This window comes from Hordeum vulgare, chromosome 7H (genome assembly GCF_904849725.1).
Source record: "Hordeum vulgare subsp. vulgare chromosome 7H, MorexV3_pseudomolecules_assembly, whole genome shotgun sequence".
Lineage (NCBI taxonomy): Eukaryota > Viridiplantae > Streptophyta > Magnoliopsida > Poales > Poaceae > Hordeum > Hordeum vulgare.
In genome coordinates, this window is record NC_058524.1 from 618,637,580 (window position 1) to 618,656,353 (window position 18,774).

General features: G+C 42.9%; 2 protein-coding genes across 3 annotated transcripts; one reads left to right on the forward strand and one right to left on the reverse strand.

Annotated features, from left to right (window-relative positions):
* Window positions 1–902: 902 nt before the first annotated feature.
* On the reverse strand, window positions 903–8,170 carry LOC123409558 (protein trichome birefringence-like 9). Its single transcript, XM_045102427.1, has 7 exons — window positions 7,863–8,170; window positions 7,366–7,767; window positions 6,767–7,264; window positions 2,244–2,259; window positions 1,555–1,878; window positions 1,192–1,439; window positions 903–972 (listed from the first exon to the last, which is right to left on the reverse strand). The coding sequence occupies exons 1-7, from the start codon at window positions 8,168–8,170 to the stop codon at window positions 903–905; spliced, it is 1,866 nt and encodes a 621-aa protein (XP_044958362.1).
* A 3,278-nt stretch (window positions 8,171–11,448) lies between these two features.
* LOC123412710 (dual specificity protein phosphatase PHS1-like) lies at window positions 11,449–18,083 on the forward strand. 2 transcript variants are annotated; one of them, XM_045105648.1, is made up of 10 exons: window positions 11,509–11,556; window positions 11,647–11,759; window positions 12,192–12,414; window positions 12,919–13,095; window positions 13,586–13,746; window positions 13,859–14,864; window positions 16,498–16,644; window positions 16,816–17,043; window positions 17,193–17,350; window positions 17,614–17,920. In XM_045105648.1, exons 1-10 carry the CDS (start codon window positions 11,509–11,511, stop codon window positions 17,918–17,920), a joined length of 2,568 nt encoding a protein of 855 aa, XP_044961583.1. The 2 variants fall into 2 exon arrangements, with proteins under 2 accessions (XP_044961584.1, XP_044961583.1); XM_045105649.1 differs by lacking the exon at window positions 17,193–17,350 and having other exon boundaries at window positions 11,449–11,556; window positions 17,614–18,083.
* Window positions 18,084–18,774: the final 691 nt, after the last annotated feature.

Consider the following 18,774-nt stretch of genomic DNA (forward strand, 5'->3'; position numbering starts at 1 on the left):
GGAGGACACCCTCCGCGTCTGGGCCATATCAAGGTGGAGGGGCCTGGTGGAAGTCACCTGCGAGTTCCTCAACCTCGGCTACGCCCACCTCAACCTCCCACCCGGCACGCGCTCGATGTTCCGCCTCAACATCAATCCGGACGATGGTGGCATCCCCTGGTGATGCTCACCGTCACCTTCAGGAACGGGCGCGATGCGCATGCGCTCCTCGGGCGAGTCTTCTGGTGTGGATGCGAGTCCATAGCATTCACAGCCTACAACATATTCACGAACTACCAGAGCATCTTCCCCGCCCCCAACCAGATGCACTCCCTCCCCTACAACTTCGACGAGCAGTGAAGATGCCGGAGAAGGCAATGGTGGCCGGGGTTTAGGCTTTAGGGGCGGCGTTCCCCCGTTTTATTTTCGTTGTACTATCTATGTATCATGTAATATATGAAAAACTATGTTCGTCCTACTATCTATGTATCGTGAAATATATATCTATGTATGGGTACCCATCTATGTATTGTGCGTCCACCTACTATCTATGTTCGACCTACTATATATGTAGAATTCCATTCGTTACCTTTGAGGTTTTCTTTTTCGTTCTGGATGACGACGTCACCGCGTTCAAAAAACGACGCGGGATGATTTGCCAATATTTCCCGTTCAAAAAAAACAGTCGTGCCAATATTTTTCTTCTTTGTAGAAGGCCTCAGGCATATGCCCCGAAAGCCCATGGAAGTGGTAATTGGGCCATAAGTTCAGTTTAAAAGGGTTGCATGGCTTAGTCTCTTTACATGGTTGCGGGTCAATTGTTAAAAAAGTCAGGATATATTGGTGCCCCTACGCGTGTGGGCTTTTTTGGGTTATTTACTCATGGACCCATTTACTCAACGTCATTGTCACAGACCAACAATCTATTGGGTAGCCCATTGAGTTTTTTTAACATGAGCTGAATTTTTATCGGCTTGCCCGTTAACTGAATAACTAACAGTGTATACAAGTGTTGGACTTCAGACTGACAGCAACAAGTTGACTGAAGAAATTGCCATAGCAAATCAATCCGCGAACTTGGCATGTCGCACAGATCACGTCCTCTGCCCTCAAGCGGACGGGACGCAAGCTGACTACAAATTCTATCCACGCCCTTCTAGCGACGGATGAACAACAAGTAAAAAAACAGAGCAATGATACAACCATAAAAACCTTCTGCCATTGTATTTGCTTGATTCTGCAAATCGACCATCTGTTTGAGATGTTTCTTGATCTGCTTCAGCATTGCGTGCATTCCTCGTCGTCGTCACGGCTCTGTCCCCCCAATTCTCCACATCATTCGGCGGCAAGCCCAAATTGAGCTCCCAGGTTGCCACCCCATTCAAATCAATGTAGCCCTCAAACTGAAGCCTCTCAATATACGCATCCATCCACTCAAAATGGTCACATTTCTTGAGGATCTGGAAAAAGCAACACGAACCCTAAATTCCAAATTCAACTACAAAAACCGAAATGGGGAGAAACTAGAGAAAATTGCTGCCAAATAAGTGAAATCTAACCTTCCCATCCCGTTGCCATCTTGACTGCGAGGCGGAGGAGGAGGTAGACATCTCTCTCTCGTTGCCGCGCTTCGTCGTCGGAGAAGAGGAAGATAGGGGAAGGGGGAAGAAATTGCACGGGGGTGAGCGACCGGGCACTGGCGTTGTTCTGGCATAGCTGCGGTGAGGTCGGTCCCACGCTGACATGGATAAGTGGTGGGTCTAGCTGCGGTGAGGTGGGTCCCGCGCTGACAGGTGGGTCTAGCTTCGGTGAGGTGGGTCCAGCACGGTCAGTTGGATATGTCCCACGCTGACGTGGATAAGTGGTGGTGGGTCCAACGTTCTGTGGTCTCACATAATCCTAACATCATACATCAGTTGCGTTTAAACCGCATGTTGCACCTGGGCTATTTGTGCTCTAAAAAACGTCGCACGTGAGCCATTTTAGCCAACGATGTCGTTGTCCATCAATTGCTCCTCAACGATGTCGCACATGAGCTATTTGCCCGTGTTTTGGGTCGTTATTGGGAAGTAGCAAACATTGTTCAGAGGAACCTATGCTGAGCACTCTTCCCTCAAGTTGAATACCGTTTGATGAGATCTTTGCTCAACGATTGGACAAACTTGAACACGCACTAAAACACAAGAGGATAAACATAGAAAAGATATGGCCTCATTAAATATATGATGCTAGGGACACATGCGAGTGGGAAAGAAAAATGTTACTTCACTATTGGTAAACCTGTACGAAAATATGCCCATTAATAACCACTACATTGAACATTTATACACATTGGAATGAGTACTGAAAGACAAAGATACTAATAAAATGATTATGTCACTTGTATATGAAAGAAGCTGAATCTTAGCAAACTATAGAAATACTTTGCATCTTTTCTCCATTTTTGAGAAATAAAACACACTGCAAACTGTTGAGGACAGAAAATTGGCTGTTTGTTTGCTAATCACAAAACAGAGAACTCGACCAAATGGCATGAATGACCAACAATTTTATTTTGTTACAATAACATATGACCCTTTTCCAAAAAAGGAAGGAAACCGCCAAGTATTAGGACTGATAAACATTACACCTACTTATGCTTCCACTCTCAAATCTCTGACCATCTTCTGCATATTCTTAGCCTTAGATTCAAGTGTTGCTCTCTCATTACTTTTCTTGTCAATATCCTTATTCAGATTATTAATATAGTACAACAAAGATAAGTAACCAAAAGCTCATAGTTGATAAACCATGACAAATCTTTTAACTCGTCCAACCCGCATCTCAAATTCAACAGCTTGGGCGCTTTGCATGGCTGCTCTTCAGGGGCTTAATGGATCAGAAAGAAGGCAAACACATATAGTTGATAAACCATTTTTTACATTTAATATGGATCAGAAAGAAGGAAAGCACTATAAGATCACTTAGTAAAATATTCGGTTACTATATATAATAAGAAGCTATCTCTCTGGACGAATCATAGTGCATACCAATTTCACCACAAGAAACGTAAACATCAATCTGAGCTATTCATAATTCGCGACTTGAACACGATCAAGTATCCAGGTTCCTTTGCTCGTCTTTATCTATATAAACACCGATTGAGTGGATGCAACAACTTGAAAAGGGGCGGAGCCGCGCCCCTGGCACCCAGGACCCAGGCCCGAGGCCTAGCAAATTTTCCCAGCTAGTATATATACAGAGTTTTATGGCGTCATAGTTCAGCCCTGTGAAAGGAGGCCTGAAGCCAAAGATGACCTGCAAGTGCATGTGGTTTAGTTGTAACCTTTTTGAAGTAAGAATATCGTTCCCATAGGGAGCACATGAATCAATCTTTGCTCCTTTGCAAGTGATGCACAACTATAGTAAAAATAATAGTAATAAGGTTGCCAGTGTAAAGGTGAATAAACCAACTGAAATAAACAACGAGTAATGTAAATGGACTTTAGACAAATGGTTAAAGCGTTCCGAGGAGTCCGGAATCCCAACTGATGTGCATCTATAGTGGTGCCTAAACACAATGCTAATTCGGATTCCTAAGCCACATTACATGTCTTTTCTTTATGGGCGGAGCCGGTACAGGAACGTGCATACTCGAGGTATCTCCATATCCCATACGCCACCACTGTTTTCCCCATTCCTTTTGTCAAGCGGTGATTAAGGGAAAATAGGTCCCCGTCAATGCAGCCAAAGTGGTCTCCGTTTTACCCCCTGTTGCAACTATCTGCTACAAAAGGAGAAGGCGCATGTCACGTCACCTAACTCCACAACCATACAGTTAGCCAATAGTAATAACCTCCCATCCAAAGTTGACATATGTTGGATGATTGACCTCACATAACGTCAATAAGATTATCAACATAAACATGCACAGAGGATATTAAATCCTAATACCAGTCTACCTATTACACACTAGGGTTCATCCATGCCCCGAGAATAAAGAGGATTACTCACTCATGCAGGCAGCAAGCATCATCTCACCAATGATGGGAAACATGGATGCATCGTACATGTAATACACAAGCTGTTCTTCTAGGGTTTTTGAGATTACAATAGGTGAAATGATATGGGGGTGATGAGGATGATGATGGAGACAATGATGATGAAGCCCTCTTGATCGAGAAGGTGGAAGCAAGTCTCCCTTGGCCGGTTCCTTTCCCCGGGTCACTCCGGCGGCTAGGATTCCTGTTTCTGGCGAGGTTCTAGTGTCCCTGGGGTCTGATTTACGATCTTCTTCCACGGGGTGAAAATAGCTGATCTCCCAGAGGCGACGGCGTGCCAAACGACCGCTCATATGGGCGCTTACGGTCACATGGAACGACATCGTTTGCCCTGGAAGCACAACGACGGCTGTTTCTTTGGCCCTCTTGCTTGACTTTCTTAGGGAAATATCACAATAAATGCATGATCCCATTGCCATTTCCAGGGATTTTCTCCAGTAAATGATTATTGCTCCAAAAGCCATTACCTGAGGGTTTATTAACAAAAAGTAGTGCATGAAGGCGATAAATGCCTCAAAGACCACAAAGTAGACCACAAAGTACGCACAAAAATTTGGACTCATCAGACACTGATCCACACAGTAAAAGGACACAATACACATTTAGCAGCCACGAGACGCCGACGACTAACCGAAGGAAGGACCTAACTCATGGACGCGGCTATGTCTCGCTTCTAGTGAGACAACCCGCCCACTCGCCTGAAGAGACGTGGTAATGGGCCGGCCCAGTGATGTTGTTCGCTCGATCATTTTTCGTCCGTTCCTTCACTCGACACATAATTCAGAAAGAATACCTCAGTTTTAGAAACCATCTGCTCGCCTGAAGAGACGTGGTAATGGGCCAGCCCAGTGGCGTTGTTCGCTCGATCATTTTTTGTTCGTTTATTCACTGGACACATATTCCAAAAAGAATACCTCAGTTTGAGAAACAATTTATGTAGTGTTCAAAAATGTTGGTGCAACTATAAAATAAATGTTGATAAAATCCGAAAAAATGTTTGTGCAGTGCGAAAAAATGTTGGTGCAACTATAAAGAAATGCTGATAGCATTTACAAAAAATGTTTGTGGTGTGTTAAAACAAATCTTCTAATTATAAGAAAATGTTGATTGCATCTAAAAAAATGTTTCAACACTTATTTAAAAAATTGTTTTACACATTTTCAAGCAACAATGTTCTAAAAACTCATACGCACAGCAGCTCAGGAAACATTCGTCTCCAGCGCTATAGACGTCGTCTTCCTGCTCGGCCATCATGGTGTCGTGGCCATCAACCTATCAATCGCGGGCCAATTCGATGTTCATCTATCAGCCGCCACTTGCTTCATTCGTCAGTTTGGCTGGTCTGTTAATTAGTAAGCCTATATGATCCGGTCAATCATATGCCAAGTTTTTTTTCATGGATGCGCCACTACATTTTTTCCCGCCGGTTGTAGCCAGTGTTCCTATTTCTAGTTGCCTCTATAGCTTGTTTAGTAGGAGTACTTATCTACAGTGTGCAGTACAACTATAGCAGAGATGATACTAGACGGATGGTGCTTTTAGGTAGAACAGCATGAGATCAGATTGGTACCTTCAGTTTTTAACATCGATATTAGGTATATTTCTAAATTTGTACATCATAACACACATCTGAAATTCTACAATCAAGCTAGAGTTTGCATATCTGTGACCATTACGTACTTGTATGTTCTTTGAAAAATAAGGTCATGTTTACATTTCGCCCAGGGCCCCTAAATTCCTGGAGACGGCCATGTATCAACGCCATCCACTTCTCCAGGCAAGCCCATGCTCCCGTGGTCCCTCCCCGACGTCCCAGCTCCACCTCTGTGTTTGCTGTCCGCAGCTGGGCGCCATCCTCGTTTTGCTCTTCCCTACCTAACCTTGATAAATTTCTTTAATTCTTTGTAGTTTGCATTTGTATTGTGTTGTATAATTTAACCTACTAAGCTTCGTGTATGAACTGCATTGAACTAAATTTAACTGAAAGAAAGGTGTGTGTGTATGTATTATATACTTAGTCATGGAAGAAGAAGGAAAGCCGATTGCAATTTCGGTGTTGTATTGTGTATTGTTGAACTCAAATTGATGTATTGTTAAAATCATTATTGTTGAACTCAATTTGATGCATTTGCAATTTCATTTATGTTGAACTCAATTTGATGCATTTGCAATTTTCATTTATGTTGTAGAAATAGAAGATGAAGACTTTTACTTCATGGAAGTGGTAAGTTTTTTAGTTTTGCATCATTTATAATTTTTATATGGAATTATTCTTTTATAATGCCTTGAATGCGTTGGTTCTTGTACCGTGGATCAATTAAATTATTATTTTTGTTGTATTGTCATATTATTGTTAGTACTTTTTTAACCTTACATCTATTTTATTGGATCATTGAGCATTGAGTAGAAATTCTAGATTTATTGAGCAATTGAAATTTATTTTGTATGTTATTCATGAGGTATTTTTTGAAATGGTATAAGCTGAAGGTCAACTAAGATCAATCCATAAACTCTGTAAAACCTTGCCAGTGACACTAGCATTACTCCTCCCTACCCTACGTGCAAGAGTGAAACTCTTTAGATACTACATATTTATTCTTTTGTGATACACCATGCTCTTGCTCCCTACCCTATCTATATCAATGCTAATTGTGCATTTCTTGAAATATATAACGTGAGTGTGATGTCTGTCTGTGCAGGCATGTACAAGTGGTGCAAGGCGAGCTGGTGATTATTTTTTGACCGACCTCATGCCGTATCCCGTAGACACGAGGTGCCCATACATCACTTGGTTCCATGCGTCTGGCACGCCTGGCAGGCACCAGTGACTGCAATCCTCTGGGGCATCTGGCGGCGTCCCGGGCTCTCGGTGCCGCGACGGATGACCGTCCCGTCTCAGTCTTGTCATGTGTGTTATGTTCAAGAACACCACCCTATTGTTTATCCATTGTCTACTCTTGCTCCGTGCCATGCTTGAGATCATCACATTGATCCATGAATACTCTTGGTCGCTCTCGCCGGTAGTCATCATAAGAGGATCCCATTGGTCCGCACACGAGCCGCCTGTGTCCCACGTTCCGTTGTCGTAGTGCGACGGAGAATAGCTCCTAAAGAAGATGTATCTGCTCCTAGAGAGTCGTGGGTTGCTTAGTGCCCAATCTTTCACCGTCTTCATGGACAACCGGAACGCTTCCTTGATGTCCATTGTCATGTTGAACCGATCACCCACCATGAAATAATTTCCTCTGCAAGTACGGATCAATGCAGCTCTAGTCAATAAATCACGGTCGTCATAGCAACCCAATTCAGTAGCTATCACGCCCTGATTGGTTAACTAATTACGTACGATTTGATGGTCTTGTGCTCATTCCACCAGTGACCGGTGTTGAGGACGAGCACATCAGCGCCGGCCCAGCGTGTGGCGTGCCGTGGCAGCGTGTCGAGCCGGATGGCACCCCTGGTGACCCTTGCGCCTTTTTTCATTGCTACCGGCGGGATGCGGTCGACCATGACTAGCATCGGCGCACGGTAGTACTCCACGGAGAGGTTGTAGTCCACGAAGACCATCGAGAGGTAGCCCTTGTGCCGGCTGAGGGGCTTCCCGGACTGCTCGTATATCCTTGAACCATTTGGCACGGCGCTGGCGAGCATGCACAACATGGACTCCCACTGGTTACGGCCGATGGAGTCGCCGGCGAACACGATTCGGCCGTTCCGGCTCCTCTCCAGCATATCCGTCGCATTAAACCTATTGAATTTGAACATACTTAGAAAGGTGGCGGAGAGAAGACGAGATATTTTGTTCTGAAATGATGGGAGATGTCAATGGGGATGGCTACCTACTTAGGGAGGTGGCAGCTGCCGTGAGGTTGCCAGCGCCATTGCCGGAATGACGAGTCGCTCCGGCCGTTGCGCTCGCAGCGGAAGCCGGGATCGAGGAAGGGGCAGTCTTCCCCGTAGAGCGTCCCGGTGGTGGCGTCCTTCACCCATGTCCCGTCGGAGTAGTCACAACCACCGGACGCAATGTCGATCAGAAGCGGCCGTGGCCGAGTCCGGAAGAATGATTTCTGCGGCTGCGGCACGAGCGTGAGGACGAGGGAGAGCACGAAGAGAACCAGCAAAACGGACACCGGAGCGTGTTTAGCTTGCATGGATGGATCTAATCTGACTATACGTGAGTGTAGTAGTGATGTCGACCATTAACAGGCTGAGAGGAGAATAAGGAGCCGAGTGTGGCGTGGAGTTGTAATAAGAGTGAGGGAGTGAGTGGTGCTAGTGCCAACAGCTAGCGGAGGTGAGGGCCTAAATTTAGACAAGAGGTCTCTGACCTGTTCCGTAGTTTTTTCAACCTATCCGCGGATATTTCCTGCCTAATTAAACCCAGCGTTCATTGTCCTTATCCCCAAAACATCCCTTTAGACCATGGTTTTCACTTTCAGTGGGATTCCTCGGTCAAAATCTTTCGGCAATTTCAGTAATTCAAAGGAATTCAAATATTTTTCAAAATATGGTTCAAAAATTTTAAACTGAAATTCACTGGATTTTGGTGATTTCGGTGAGTGCTAAATTTTTTCTCAAACTTAAATTGAAAACCATGCTTTAGACCCATTTCTCTTCAAAATTGACTTGCCAAAGCCATTGCAAATCTCCTCACAAATCGTCTAAAGACAGTTATCCCTCTTCTTGTTCATCCAGACAAAAATGGGGTTCCTCTCTGGGCGTACTATCTCGGAAGTCAGAAATATTTTTACATGCACCTGTTATCCTACATGTGTGTGCAAGGACAAAGGATCCCACGACGGTTATTAAGCTTGACTTCCCAAAAGCTTTCTACTCAGTATGTTGGCCCTCTCTTCTGGCCATCCTTACCGCCAGGGGTTTCTCCGGTAAATGGATCAAGTCGTTTGATTTCTGCTCACTTCTAGCAAAACTGTCATTCTTCTTAATGGAATTCCAGTGATGAATCTAATGGTAAAGATTTGATATTCAGGTTTTCATCATAACTTTTTCTTGTTATATAGTCTCCACGAGTAGTATTCTATCCTAGAACTTTTATAATACTAAATATACATCATGTGAAAATATATTTCATGATGAATCTAATAGTAAAGATTTGATATTATAAATGTTGATAAATATTCTGATAAACTTAGTTGAATTTTAACTTTAAACAGAACCTATATGCACTCAAATTTGGCAGCGGGACTATATGCATCAAAAGGCACCAAGAGTTCATACAAAGGACTATTTTTTATATACTAAAAGGAACGATAACATAGATGGTTTTGCAACATGACAATAACAATTAAGAAACTCCTCATACGGAACAAAAAGATGCATTCATGCAGAAGCACAGGACTATATATAAATGCTAAAGTTTTTATTTTATTTTATGATATCATGTGTGGCCTAGTATCCACGGTAGGAAAGGCCATCAACTAATCCAGATAAGAAAATACATACTATTATATATATATATATATATGGATACTAGCAAGCAAGCATTGGTCATCAAGGATATGCGAACACCAAGGAACAAAGTCATATTCAATATTCAATAAGTTTTATAGCACAAGCGTTATCTAGGTAAGAAGCAAAATGCATGCTAAAAAAACACAGACACACTATTAAATTTAGCATAAGCAAAATAATTCAGTGATATATATTACAAATGTGTAATAAAGAATTAATAATTAGCATTTAACAATATTTTCATGTGGTTAACCATGGTAGCTATATAACAAGAAAACGTTATACTCGTGGGGACTATAGTATGACAAAAATAGGTTAGCAAAATATATCAGTTTATTATAAGTTTGCGTCATGTATACCATATAGAACACCATCTTTCCACCATCATTCGATGCAGATGAAAGGACACTTGAGAAAGGGTTTCAGCACCATATCAAAAGTGAAAGTAGAAAAGTAAAAAGAAAATACATTTCATGGGAGCCTAAACATACTCGTTTGAATGCTGATTTTTTTTCATGCTCTTCAGTTTTTTTCGGAAAAGGAGGTTAAACCCTTGACCTCTGCATCAATCGATGCATGCAGCCATCTTTATTAATTATTTCACAAAGGTCTGACAAAAATATATATCAAACCACCCAAAGCCATCACTAATATGGAGTGTTCTCACTCCCCATATATAAAACCGGTGCTATCGCCAATCCATCCACATAACGTACCGGGACCAACAGCCGGTGCAACAGACCTAAAGTGCACAGTACATGCACGCCGCCATCATCATCGGCCCACTGACCCATCTTCAGGAGAGAAATCCGCATCATTCTTGCCAGTCAGGACATCCGTTGACGCCACAACGGCGCCTAACGGCGCCACCGCCCTGCGCTCATCCGTCTTCAGTTAGGAGATTAATTTTAAGCTCAATACCCTATGAAACGATTAAGTGTTGGGACCTTACAATATCTGAGGTTTTATACGATCAGCAGTGACTGAATATCAAGTCCCCCAATAAAATCTTAATGAGAAAACACAGAGACCAATAAATGGATTATGGGGAATACTCTAAATGAATTGAATGCATGCATGGTGATTTCTCACGAGTTACCAAAAAACCAACATGGGTGATAAAACAATGACAGATTAGTTGCTTCTTCTTGCTCTAATCAGTGGAGTACCCCACTGCACATTCAGAAAGTGAATCATGAAGAAATTTTAAACATTACCTACTTCCTCCCTTTCGGTTTATACGGCTTATCTCGACAGTTTAGTTTTTTTTTTTTTCATTCTATAAGTCTCAATTTGATTGTTCCCCACCACAAGTTCAGATTTGAAGATGCATTAAATCTTTGCATGCAAAGGTTAAAAGAAAATTTACCATTGCATGTAAAAGTTATTGCTCATGCATGCGAGCATTGTAATTAATGCATTTGCAAACACAACCTTTTGAGTAAAACGAGCGCATTAATTGGGTATTTTTGCAAACCATAAAACTATTCCACCACTCATCATCTATCTTGGTTGGTGAGGTTTTAAAATTGAACCCTATAAACTGGAAGGGATGTAGTACTGCCATCAAACTATTTATCCCCATGTCTGGATCCATAACAGTGAAGACAGAGGACGGTTGTGTATTTCTGGTGAGGAGATGCAAGCGCATGAGGCGAAGGCGACACAACACACCCCGCTCAACATGTTTTCCTTGACTTACTTTTGTATCATTGAAGAGATCGTCTAACAGGGAGAATATAATGGCAATACACATGCATGCCCTCTTCGCAAGTACCATGGATGGCTTGCATGCGCCTTCACATGGTTGGCCGAAAATAATTGGGACAACATGGATGGCCTGCATGCGCGTTAACTCGTGCCGAAGTTCTTGGAGAATAGCATGTTTGCTCTTCTTCTTCATCCTCTTGCCTTTGATTGGTCGCAAACTTCACAAATTCCAGACCGGGCCAAACTTGATGAGATTATCTAAAGAACTCGATTTTCACTTGTCATTTGTTCACATTTTGATGTACGAATGGAAGAGAGAATAGAATTGAGGTCCTTTTCCCGCACATCCTCCTTCGTAAGTGTGTCGTACCAACCAAAAAATATTTCTTTCGTTCCAGGCGATGTCCTTGGCGGGAAAGAGCCAGGTTGACCTGATTTATTGCAGAGTGGATTCGAGGAATGGGTAGCGTCAATGAGGAAGCACACCAGGAAGATCTCCTCATTATCCCAGTCGCCACAACCAGAATCGGGCATTTTGGCTATCGAATCCTCAATCAGGTAGGAATTAGTAAGTTGCTCATGGGATCTATTAATTACTTAATTGTAGTATCTACCATGTCTGATCCATAATTCGTAAGGATCGTCTTTTTTTGTGATTCCTATTGAGATATGAATCAGATACCATAATTAATTGGCTTAATTTTGTATGATATGCTTGGTTACACTTACATTACTATTATTTGTGAGTGGTTTGCTTCCAAGTTACATGTACCCTGAGACTATGCTTCCGTCGTAATCTTTGATCAACGTGACATGCTTTTGAGAGGTTCGATTTGTTCTACATGTGTTGTGATGGTCATTCTCTTTTTGTACCACTACTCTCATGGCTCTTTCCCGCCAAGAACATGGTTGAGAAACTTATGACACTTACTCTCATGTCATAAGTTTCTCAACCAAGTTATTAAATGTTATATAGTTTCTATATTGCAGTCCAGATGTGCTTGAAATTGTAGACTCTGGTAGCGGTGTAATCGAATCCGGCCCATGTGATTATTTGCCGAAAACAAGCCTCTGGGAAAGGCTTGGGAGGGTTTCTATGATGGATATTGAGTCAAGTCACTTCTCCTGGACCTCTCTTTCTTCATTGCACCATACAAAACATACTACCACAAGTACGGAGCCCACTGAGGATGATATTAATAGAAGTTTTGAGGTTCGTATTTTCCTTTTTACTTATCCATCTTAGTGTAAATTGTCTTCCCTGTTGTTGATAAGATTCTCCCAGTAACTGGTAAGCTTAAATTTTTATCCTAGATAGATTACTTCGCTCGCCAAATCTCATCTCAGTGGTCATCGAGTCGAGATTCGTTACTTTCTTTTTCTGCTTACCACAATGTACTGATCCAGTAAGCATCATGTGAACTGTGCTACAGCTCACAACACCTCCGCAAAAACCTAACACCAATATCTCTCACAAGGATTCCGCTTCATATGGAAAAACTACTCCCTCCGTCCCAAAATATCATATACTCCCTCCGTCCCAAAATAACTGTCTCAAGCTTAATACAACTTTGTATTAGAGCTAGTACAAAGTTGAGACACTTATTTTGGGACGGAGGGAGTACAAAAGTTGAGACACTTATTTTGGGTCGGAGGGAGTAGTTTATTAGCCATGGCTCTAGTTTCCTTCTAATGAGCCATACCACACCCTGCACAGGTGACTGTAAATTCTGGAGGAGTTGTATTCATTGCATTGTTCAGAACATCTAAAAACGATGAAATTCCTTCAAATGAAGCAGCGGCAGTCATTAAAATAGCACCATCAAGGATGGCCACACAGTCGGAACGGTTCGGATATGAACTGGCTAAATGGCTTGGCGTGAGAACTCCTCAAGTAAGTAATTGCTTTGCTGTAGCAGGCATTCAGGCTAGAAAATGCCAACAGTGGGCGATCTCCATGGAGGTTTTTTTTTATTTTGAAGTTTCTATAAATTCTGAAAAAAATCATACAAGTTTACATGGATGTATTCTACACGTGCGTAAATTTTGAAGATGAAATACATTATGGTGAGAGCTACACAAAAAAGACAAATAGTGATTTTCAAACTGATGCACACTACAAATACTGTTCACTATTAGAAATGAAGGTTTCTTTCTTTTATGTGTAGGTTTCACCATAATTTATTTCATCGTCGGATTTGATACACATGTATAATAAATTCATATGAATGTGTAGATATTTTTCACAATCTTTTGAAACTTGAAAATGTGGTTATCGATTTCTTCAAAAAACAACCTCCATGGAGGTCGCCCGCCAAAAGTCCCCACTCTCATTCAGGCTAACTACACAAATAATATAGTGTGAACTCTCTTGACCAATGCAGGGAAGAGTGATTCATAGCTCCTCATGTGAATGGCAACAAATAAAGGATGCAGTAGAGAATGCTCGACATGCAGCAATAGCTGTTGGTGATGAATTTCAGGAGATGATTTGCACTGAGATGCTAGAAGCTATCGAACTGAGCCGATGTCTATTCCTGATGAAGTATTAACTCCAAGTTACCAGTAATGTACCTAACAATATGGTACATAATTTTTTTTGGCGCGTAATATGGTACATAGTTAACATGAAAGAAATTTCAATGTTGTTTTTGCAGTTATGTACATGGCTCCCCACTACTAGAGAGCACAACACCATTTGATTCACGGGAGTTTGCTGAAAAAACTGCTGAAGCTTTAGGTAGGATCTTAATCCTGGACCTCGTTCTGAGAAATGAGGATAGGCTGCGGTGTCGGCCCCTTGGTTGGCGTGGAAACTATGCAAATTTACTTGTTGCCAACAAAGAAGCTTATGCAAACCTTGATTCATTGGACGATGTTCATGATTCTGCCATCATCCGTTACAAGCCACAGATAATCAAAAGCCCTCAAAAACAGATGCAGAGAAGATCCGTTTCAATAAGCGGCAGTGTCGGCTCAGATATCTCAGAGCTTTTGGAAGACTCTTATGATCACATTGAGCCTGAGATTTCCAGATTTCATATTGTAGCCATTGATTCGGTTGTACCACGAAGACCACCCGCCAGTAAACGGACGAAAGATCAAGAGAGCTATCCAAAACTGGTGGAACTAACACTAAACCACCTGGACTATTCTTCGAACCTCTTGTTTGAGGTGTCCACTGGAAAACTTGGTACCCCTGGACCCGAAGAATATGACATGTCATCTGATCATAGCTATCATTCTCCTCTGTCTGAGAGTGACATGGTAACAGTAGTTAATTCATTCCGAGGAGGTTTTCGTAGTGCTCTGAGGGACCTTCAACGGTTCCACATTTTTCTGCTCACACTTTACCAGAAGTTGGATGCTCTATTGAAAATTTTCTTCAGTCTTATGTATAAAGGTTCAAATGAATCTGACAAGGAAGATGCAAGTCATTGTGATTCACCATTGTGTCTAGTTGAGGCACATACTGATGTGAGTGATTCCGAAGTTCCACGGCATATGCGTAGGCCATCCCGTACCTTATCCCGTGATAGTTTTGACATGTCTTCTCCTATCTACCGAGAGAGCTTTATGACGAAGAACGCGAAAGCAAATGGCGATGCATCCCGTGGTCTACGATTGACGATGAAGCTCAGGGAATTTAACAAGTATGCCAAGGTTAACTTCTTTGAAGTGCTCATTGAAAATTTATCGATTTTTAACAGATTATACACAAGAATCTAGTTGCTATCTATTTGTTTTGCACTATTTCAATACTCGGCTGAAATGATATAGTATACCATAAGGTTAGTAAATTAGTTGTAGCAAACCAAATAACCATTTATAAAGGATTTCACATACTAGATAAATATACAAATTAGCAATTAATATCATAGGTGTGTATCTCGATAACTATTTCTCTTTGTGAATGCTTTGATGGTGTGTTATCTCCATCATTCACAAGTAGTTACCTTGCTTGCTCACCCAACCTGAGTTTGAGGACAGCATTTCCATGGTTCAAATTTCTAAATAAACATGCCACAGGAAAAAAACGTTTATCTAGTGCACTTGTAAGAGTTTTATCGAAAAAAAGTTTCCTCCGCTTTGTATACAAAGCAACCAACACCGTACATAGATCATTACTGAGGCGAACAACACATCAAGCCCTAAAAAACGAAAAAGAAACAAATGCCAACAGTGTTAGCTCGACAAAGAGCGGATGATCCGCCACGATCGCCAGCGTTGCGCCTTCCGGAGACAAACCACCACAGCCCGAGGCTCTGATCCGCCGCGTGCCAAGCAGCACCTCCAAGAACGGATGCGACGTCGACGACGCTGCTGCCCGGACGAATCCTAGGGTTTCCCCCGGCACGTGGAAGGAGGTAGGGGATAGCTACCACCGATACCCTCCAGGAAGGAATGGTGGCACCCGTCGGTCTCACCGCATCGGAGTCAGACGAACTGGCAAGGATTTCTCCCGCACTCCACATCCCACCGCCCAACCGGAACCGACCAACCAAACCACCGCCTAAACCCATGCGCCAGCACGGTTGCGCCACCATCCAGGCAGTCTCACGTCAAACACCAACACGAATCCAAGGAGATCGGAGAGCTGCACCAAACGATGGAGTAGCAGCACCGAAACAGAGCGGGAGGAGATCCACCTTCACCGCAGACGTGCGGGAGGCTCGCACCTCCGGCACCATCGCGGCCACCAACCGGACATGACAGCAGGGCATATCAGGCCACCCCTGGCCCAGCTAGGCCGTAAACGGGCCCGCTAAGCCCTGTCGGCCATGCTGCAGCAGGCTGGCAACGGCGTTGCCAGCACCCAGCCGCTCGTCGCCGCTCCCCCGACTTCCGAAAGTTCCGCCACAGACCCGCTCCGCCGTTGGCCCACCCAGGTCCAGATGGGCCTTGCAGGGCCCAGATCTGGTCCGGGAGGCCACCCCTAAATCACGCCGCAGCGGCAACCTTGCCGTCAACGACGACGCCGCCGCCCAGCCGTCCGCCCACACCGTGTCGGGGAGCCACGCCGCCACCTAGAACGCCACCGCCCCGCGTTGGAGAACCACCGGGAGGGGAAGGGCAGACAAGTTTAAGAACGGCAACACCAAATGATTATAAAATGCCACCTCAAATAGTTGGACAAATGCAGCTCCGAAAGGAAAGCTACCAAACCCCTCCCGCATGCGGATGCCCAATGCCTGGTCCCCGACTTGATCATGTCGAGGAGGCAAGCTAGGATTAGTTGCATTTTCGAAGATGATTGTATCGTGATGCTTATAGATGCACCATTGCCTTGTTGCAGGTAGACAGTGAGTTAAGCAAAGAAATAGAACAATGGAATGACGTGCTCAGGACTGACGTTGTAAAGTTGTGTCATGACAACAATTTCAACACTGGCTTCTTTGAAGGGATAGATAATAGTGTTGCTGTTGATGCTTATGAGTTGAAGGTGATCCTATTCTACCCTGCTTGGCAACAAACTATCTACTCCCTCCGTTTCAAAATAAGTGTCGCTGTTTTAGTACTAAATTTATACTAACTTAGTATTAAGTTTGCGACACTTATTTTGGGACAGAAGGAATATATTTTAGCAACTGAGCATATGAACTTCTGTTTTCAGGTCCGTCTTGAGCACCTTCTTGAGAGAATATCACTGATTTCTGATTCTGCAAGTACAGAACGTCCTTCTCAAATCACAGATCACATGTATATTGGCGGTGCTCTAGCTGCTCGGTCAACATACACACTTCAGCACCTTGGCATCACCCACGTATTGTGCTTGTGTGCGAATGAAATTGGACAGTCGGAATCTCAGAAGCCTTCCCTCTTTGACTATCGAAACTTCTCAGTACGTACATATGACAATTTTGTGAATAACGTTTATTGCAAGATCATTTTCATGCATCCAATGGCCGAACTCCACTTTACAGCTTCCTCGGCCATAATAAGGAACTAATTTTCTTGCTTCCTTGGACACTTTGTGTTTCTTTTCTACAGATAAATGATGATGAAAACGCAGAAATCACCGATGTTTTCCAAGATGCATGTGATTTCATTGATTTTGTTGAGCATTTGCGGGGGAAAGTTCTAGTGCATTGTTTTGAAGGAAAAAGTCGAAGTACAACTATCGTTCTTGCTTACCTGATGCTTAGAAAGTAAGGCTGCATAACAAATGTTTTTGTTTGCAGTTACCAATGAGGCATTATATGTCAGTATCTGGTTAAGAAACTGATGAAAACCACCAATAACCAAACTGTGCTTAACATAATCAATACAAGCTTTGCTTGGGATACGAATCTGTGTCGAGCCTCATAAGAATTATGATAGTTCTTTTTACATTTATTATGTGTGAAAGCCTTAAATTTCAATTTACCACTATGTTGCTTTAATTGACTTAATTTGCTTCATGTTTGTTTAGAAATTGTACTCTTCTAGAAGCATGGAACATGTTGAAGAAGGTGCACCGTCGTGCACAACCCAATGACGGCTTCGCCAAGGTCTTGTTGGACCTTGACAAGAAGCTGCACGGTAGAACCTCCATGGAGTGGCAGCACAAGAGGCCTTCAATGAAAGTGTGCCCCATTTGTGGTAAGAATGCTGGCCTCAGCAGTAGCTCACTCAAGCTACACCTACAGAAGGCGCACCGAAAGATATCGTCGGGAAGCGTAGACTCGGCAATGTCCTTGGAGATACAAAAGGCGATGGAGGCAATGAAGGCAGGGTGAAGTTGAGAGCCCCAATGGAGAAGAAGGGTTGGATGGGTTTTTTTAGGAGCAAACTGCACATTATACATACATCTATACCCTAACTTTTGACACATGTACCACACATCTAGAAAACTATTGTTGTACATTAGAATAATATGAAGTTTCTGATTGCTATTGTCGCATATTTCTCAATGTATAACAGTTGTTCAAATACCATGATGTTTTCTTCAGAAACTTGCAAGAGCCGAAACTTTTTTTGCAGAGTAGCAACTTCAAGAATTTTAGACATATTTTCTATAAATTTTGAAACATGTTCTGGATATCCTTCGTATTATGCAGAATTACAATATACTAGAATCAATAGAAGATCTTGATCTGTCGACAAACCATATAGGGCAACAAATTAAGCAATTTTTTAGATGGCATGTACAACCATAATGAAAAGATACTCCCTCGGTTCCTAAATTATTATTATTATTTATTTTTTTTAGAAAAGGAGGATGACCCCCGGCCTCTGCATCTGGAAGATGCATGCGACCATTTTATTGATTATTCTCGAAGACCTTACAAAGTATTACAACAATGTGTCTGAATCTGCCAACTTCGCAACAGTTGTCACTACTTTTATCCATATGATGAAGGGATGCTAGCTGGGCCACATACCCAGACCAGTTACCTGATCCTAACATAAAAAACCGGGAGCCCCAACAGAGCCGGTCGAGCCATCTGCCACATACAGGGTGTAGGGCACAAAACCGATATGACGCACTCGTGTGCTGTCGCCGTCATCTTCCACGGATCCATCTTTAGAGCAGATATTGAGGCTTCTACCTTGTGTAGCCACTCTGCCATCGACGTCACCATGACGCCAG

Excerpts from the sequence above, each read along its gene's own strand:
- LOC123409558 (XM_045102427.1), bottom strand. The coding sequence starts at position 8,170 with ATGCAAGCTAAACACGCTCCGGTGTCCGTTTTGCTGGTTCTCTTCGTG. Across the intron at positions 7,768-7,862 it reads GGCAGCTGCCACCTCCCTAA|GTTTAATGCGACGGATATGC; the intron begins GTAGGTAGCCAT and ends CAAATTCAATAG. Across the intron at positions 7,265-7,365 it reads GAGCACAAGACCATCAAATC|AGGAAATTATTTCATGGTGG; the intron begins GTACGTAATTAG and ends CCGTACTTGCAG.
- LOC123412710 (XM_045105648.1), top strand. The coding sequence starts at position 11,509 with ATGGAAGAGAGAATAGAATTGAGGTCCTTTTCCCGCACATCCTCCTTC. Across the intron at positions 11,760-12,191 it reads GCTATCGAATCCTCAATCAG|TCCAGATGTGCTTGAAATTG; the intron begins GTAGGAATTAGT and ends TCTATATTGCAG. Across the intron at positions 17,044-17,192 it reads TTGACTATCGAAACTTCTCA|ATAAATGATGATGAAAACGC; the intron begins GTACGTACATAT and ends TCTTTTCTACAG.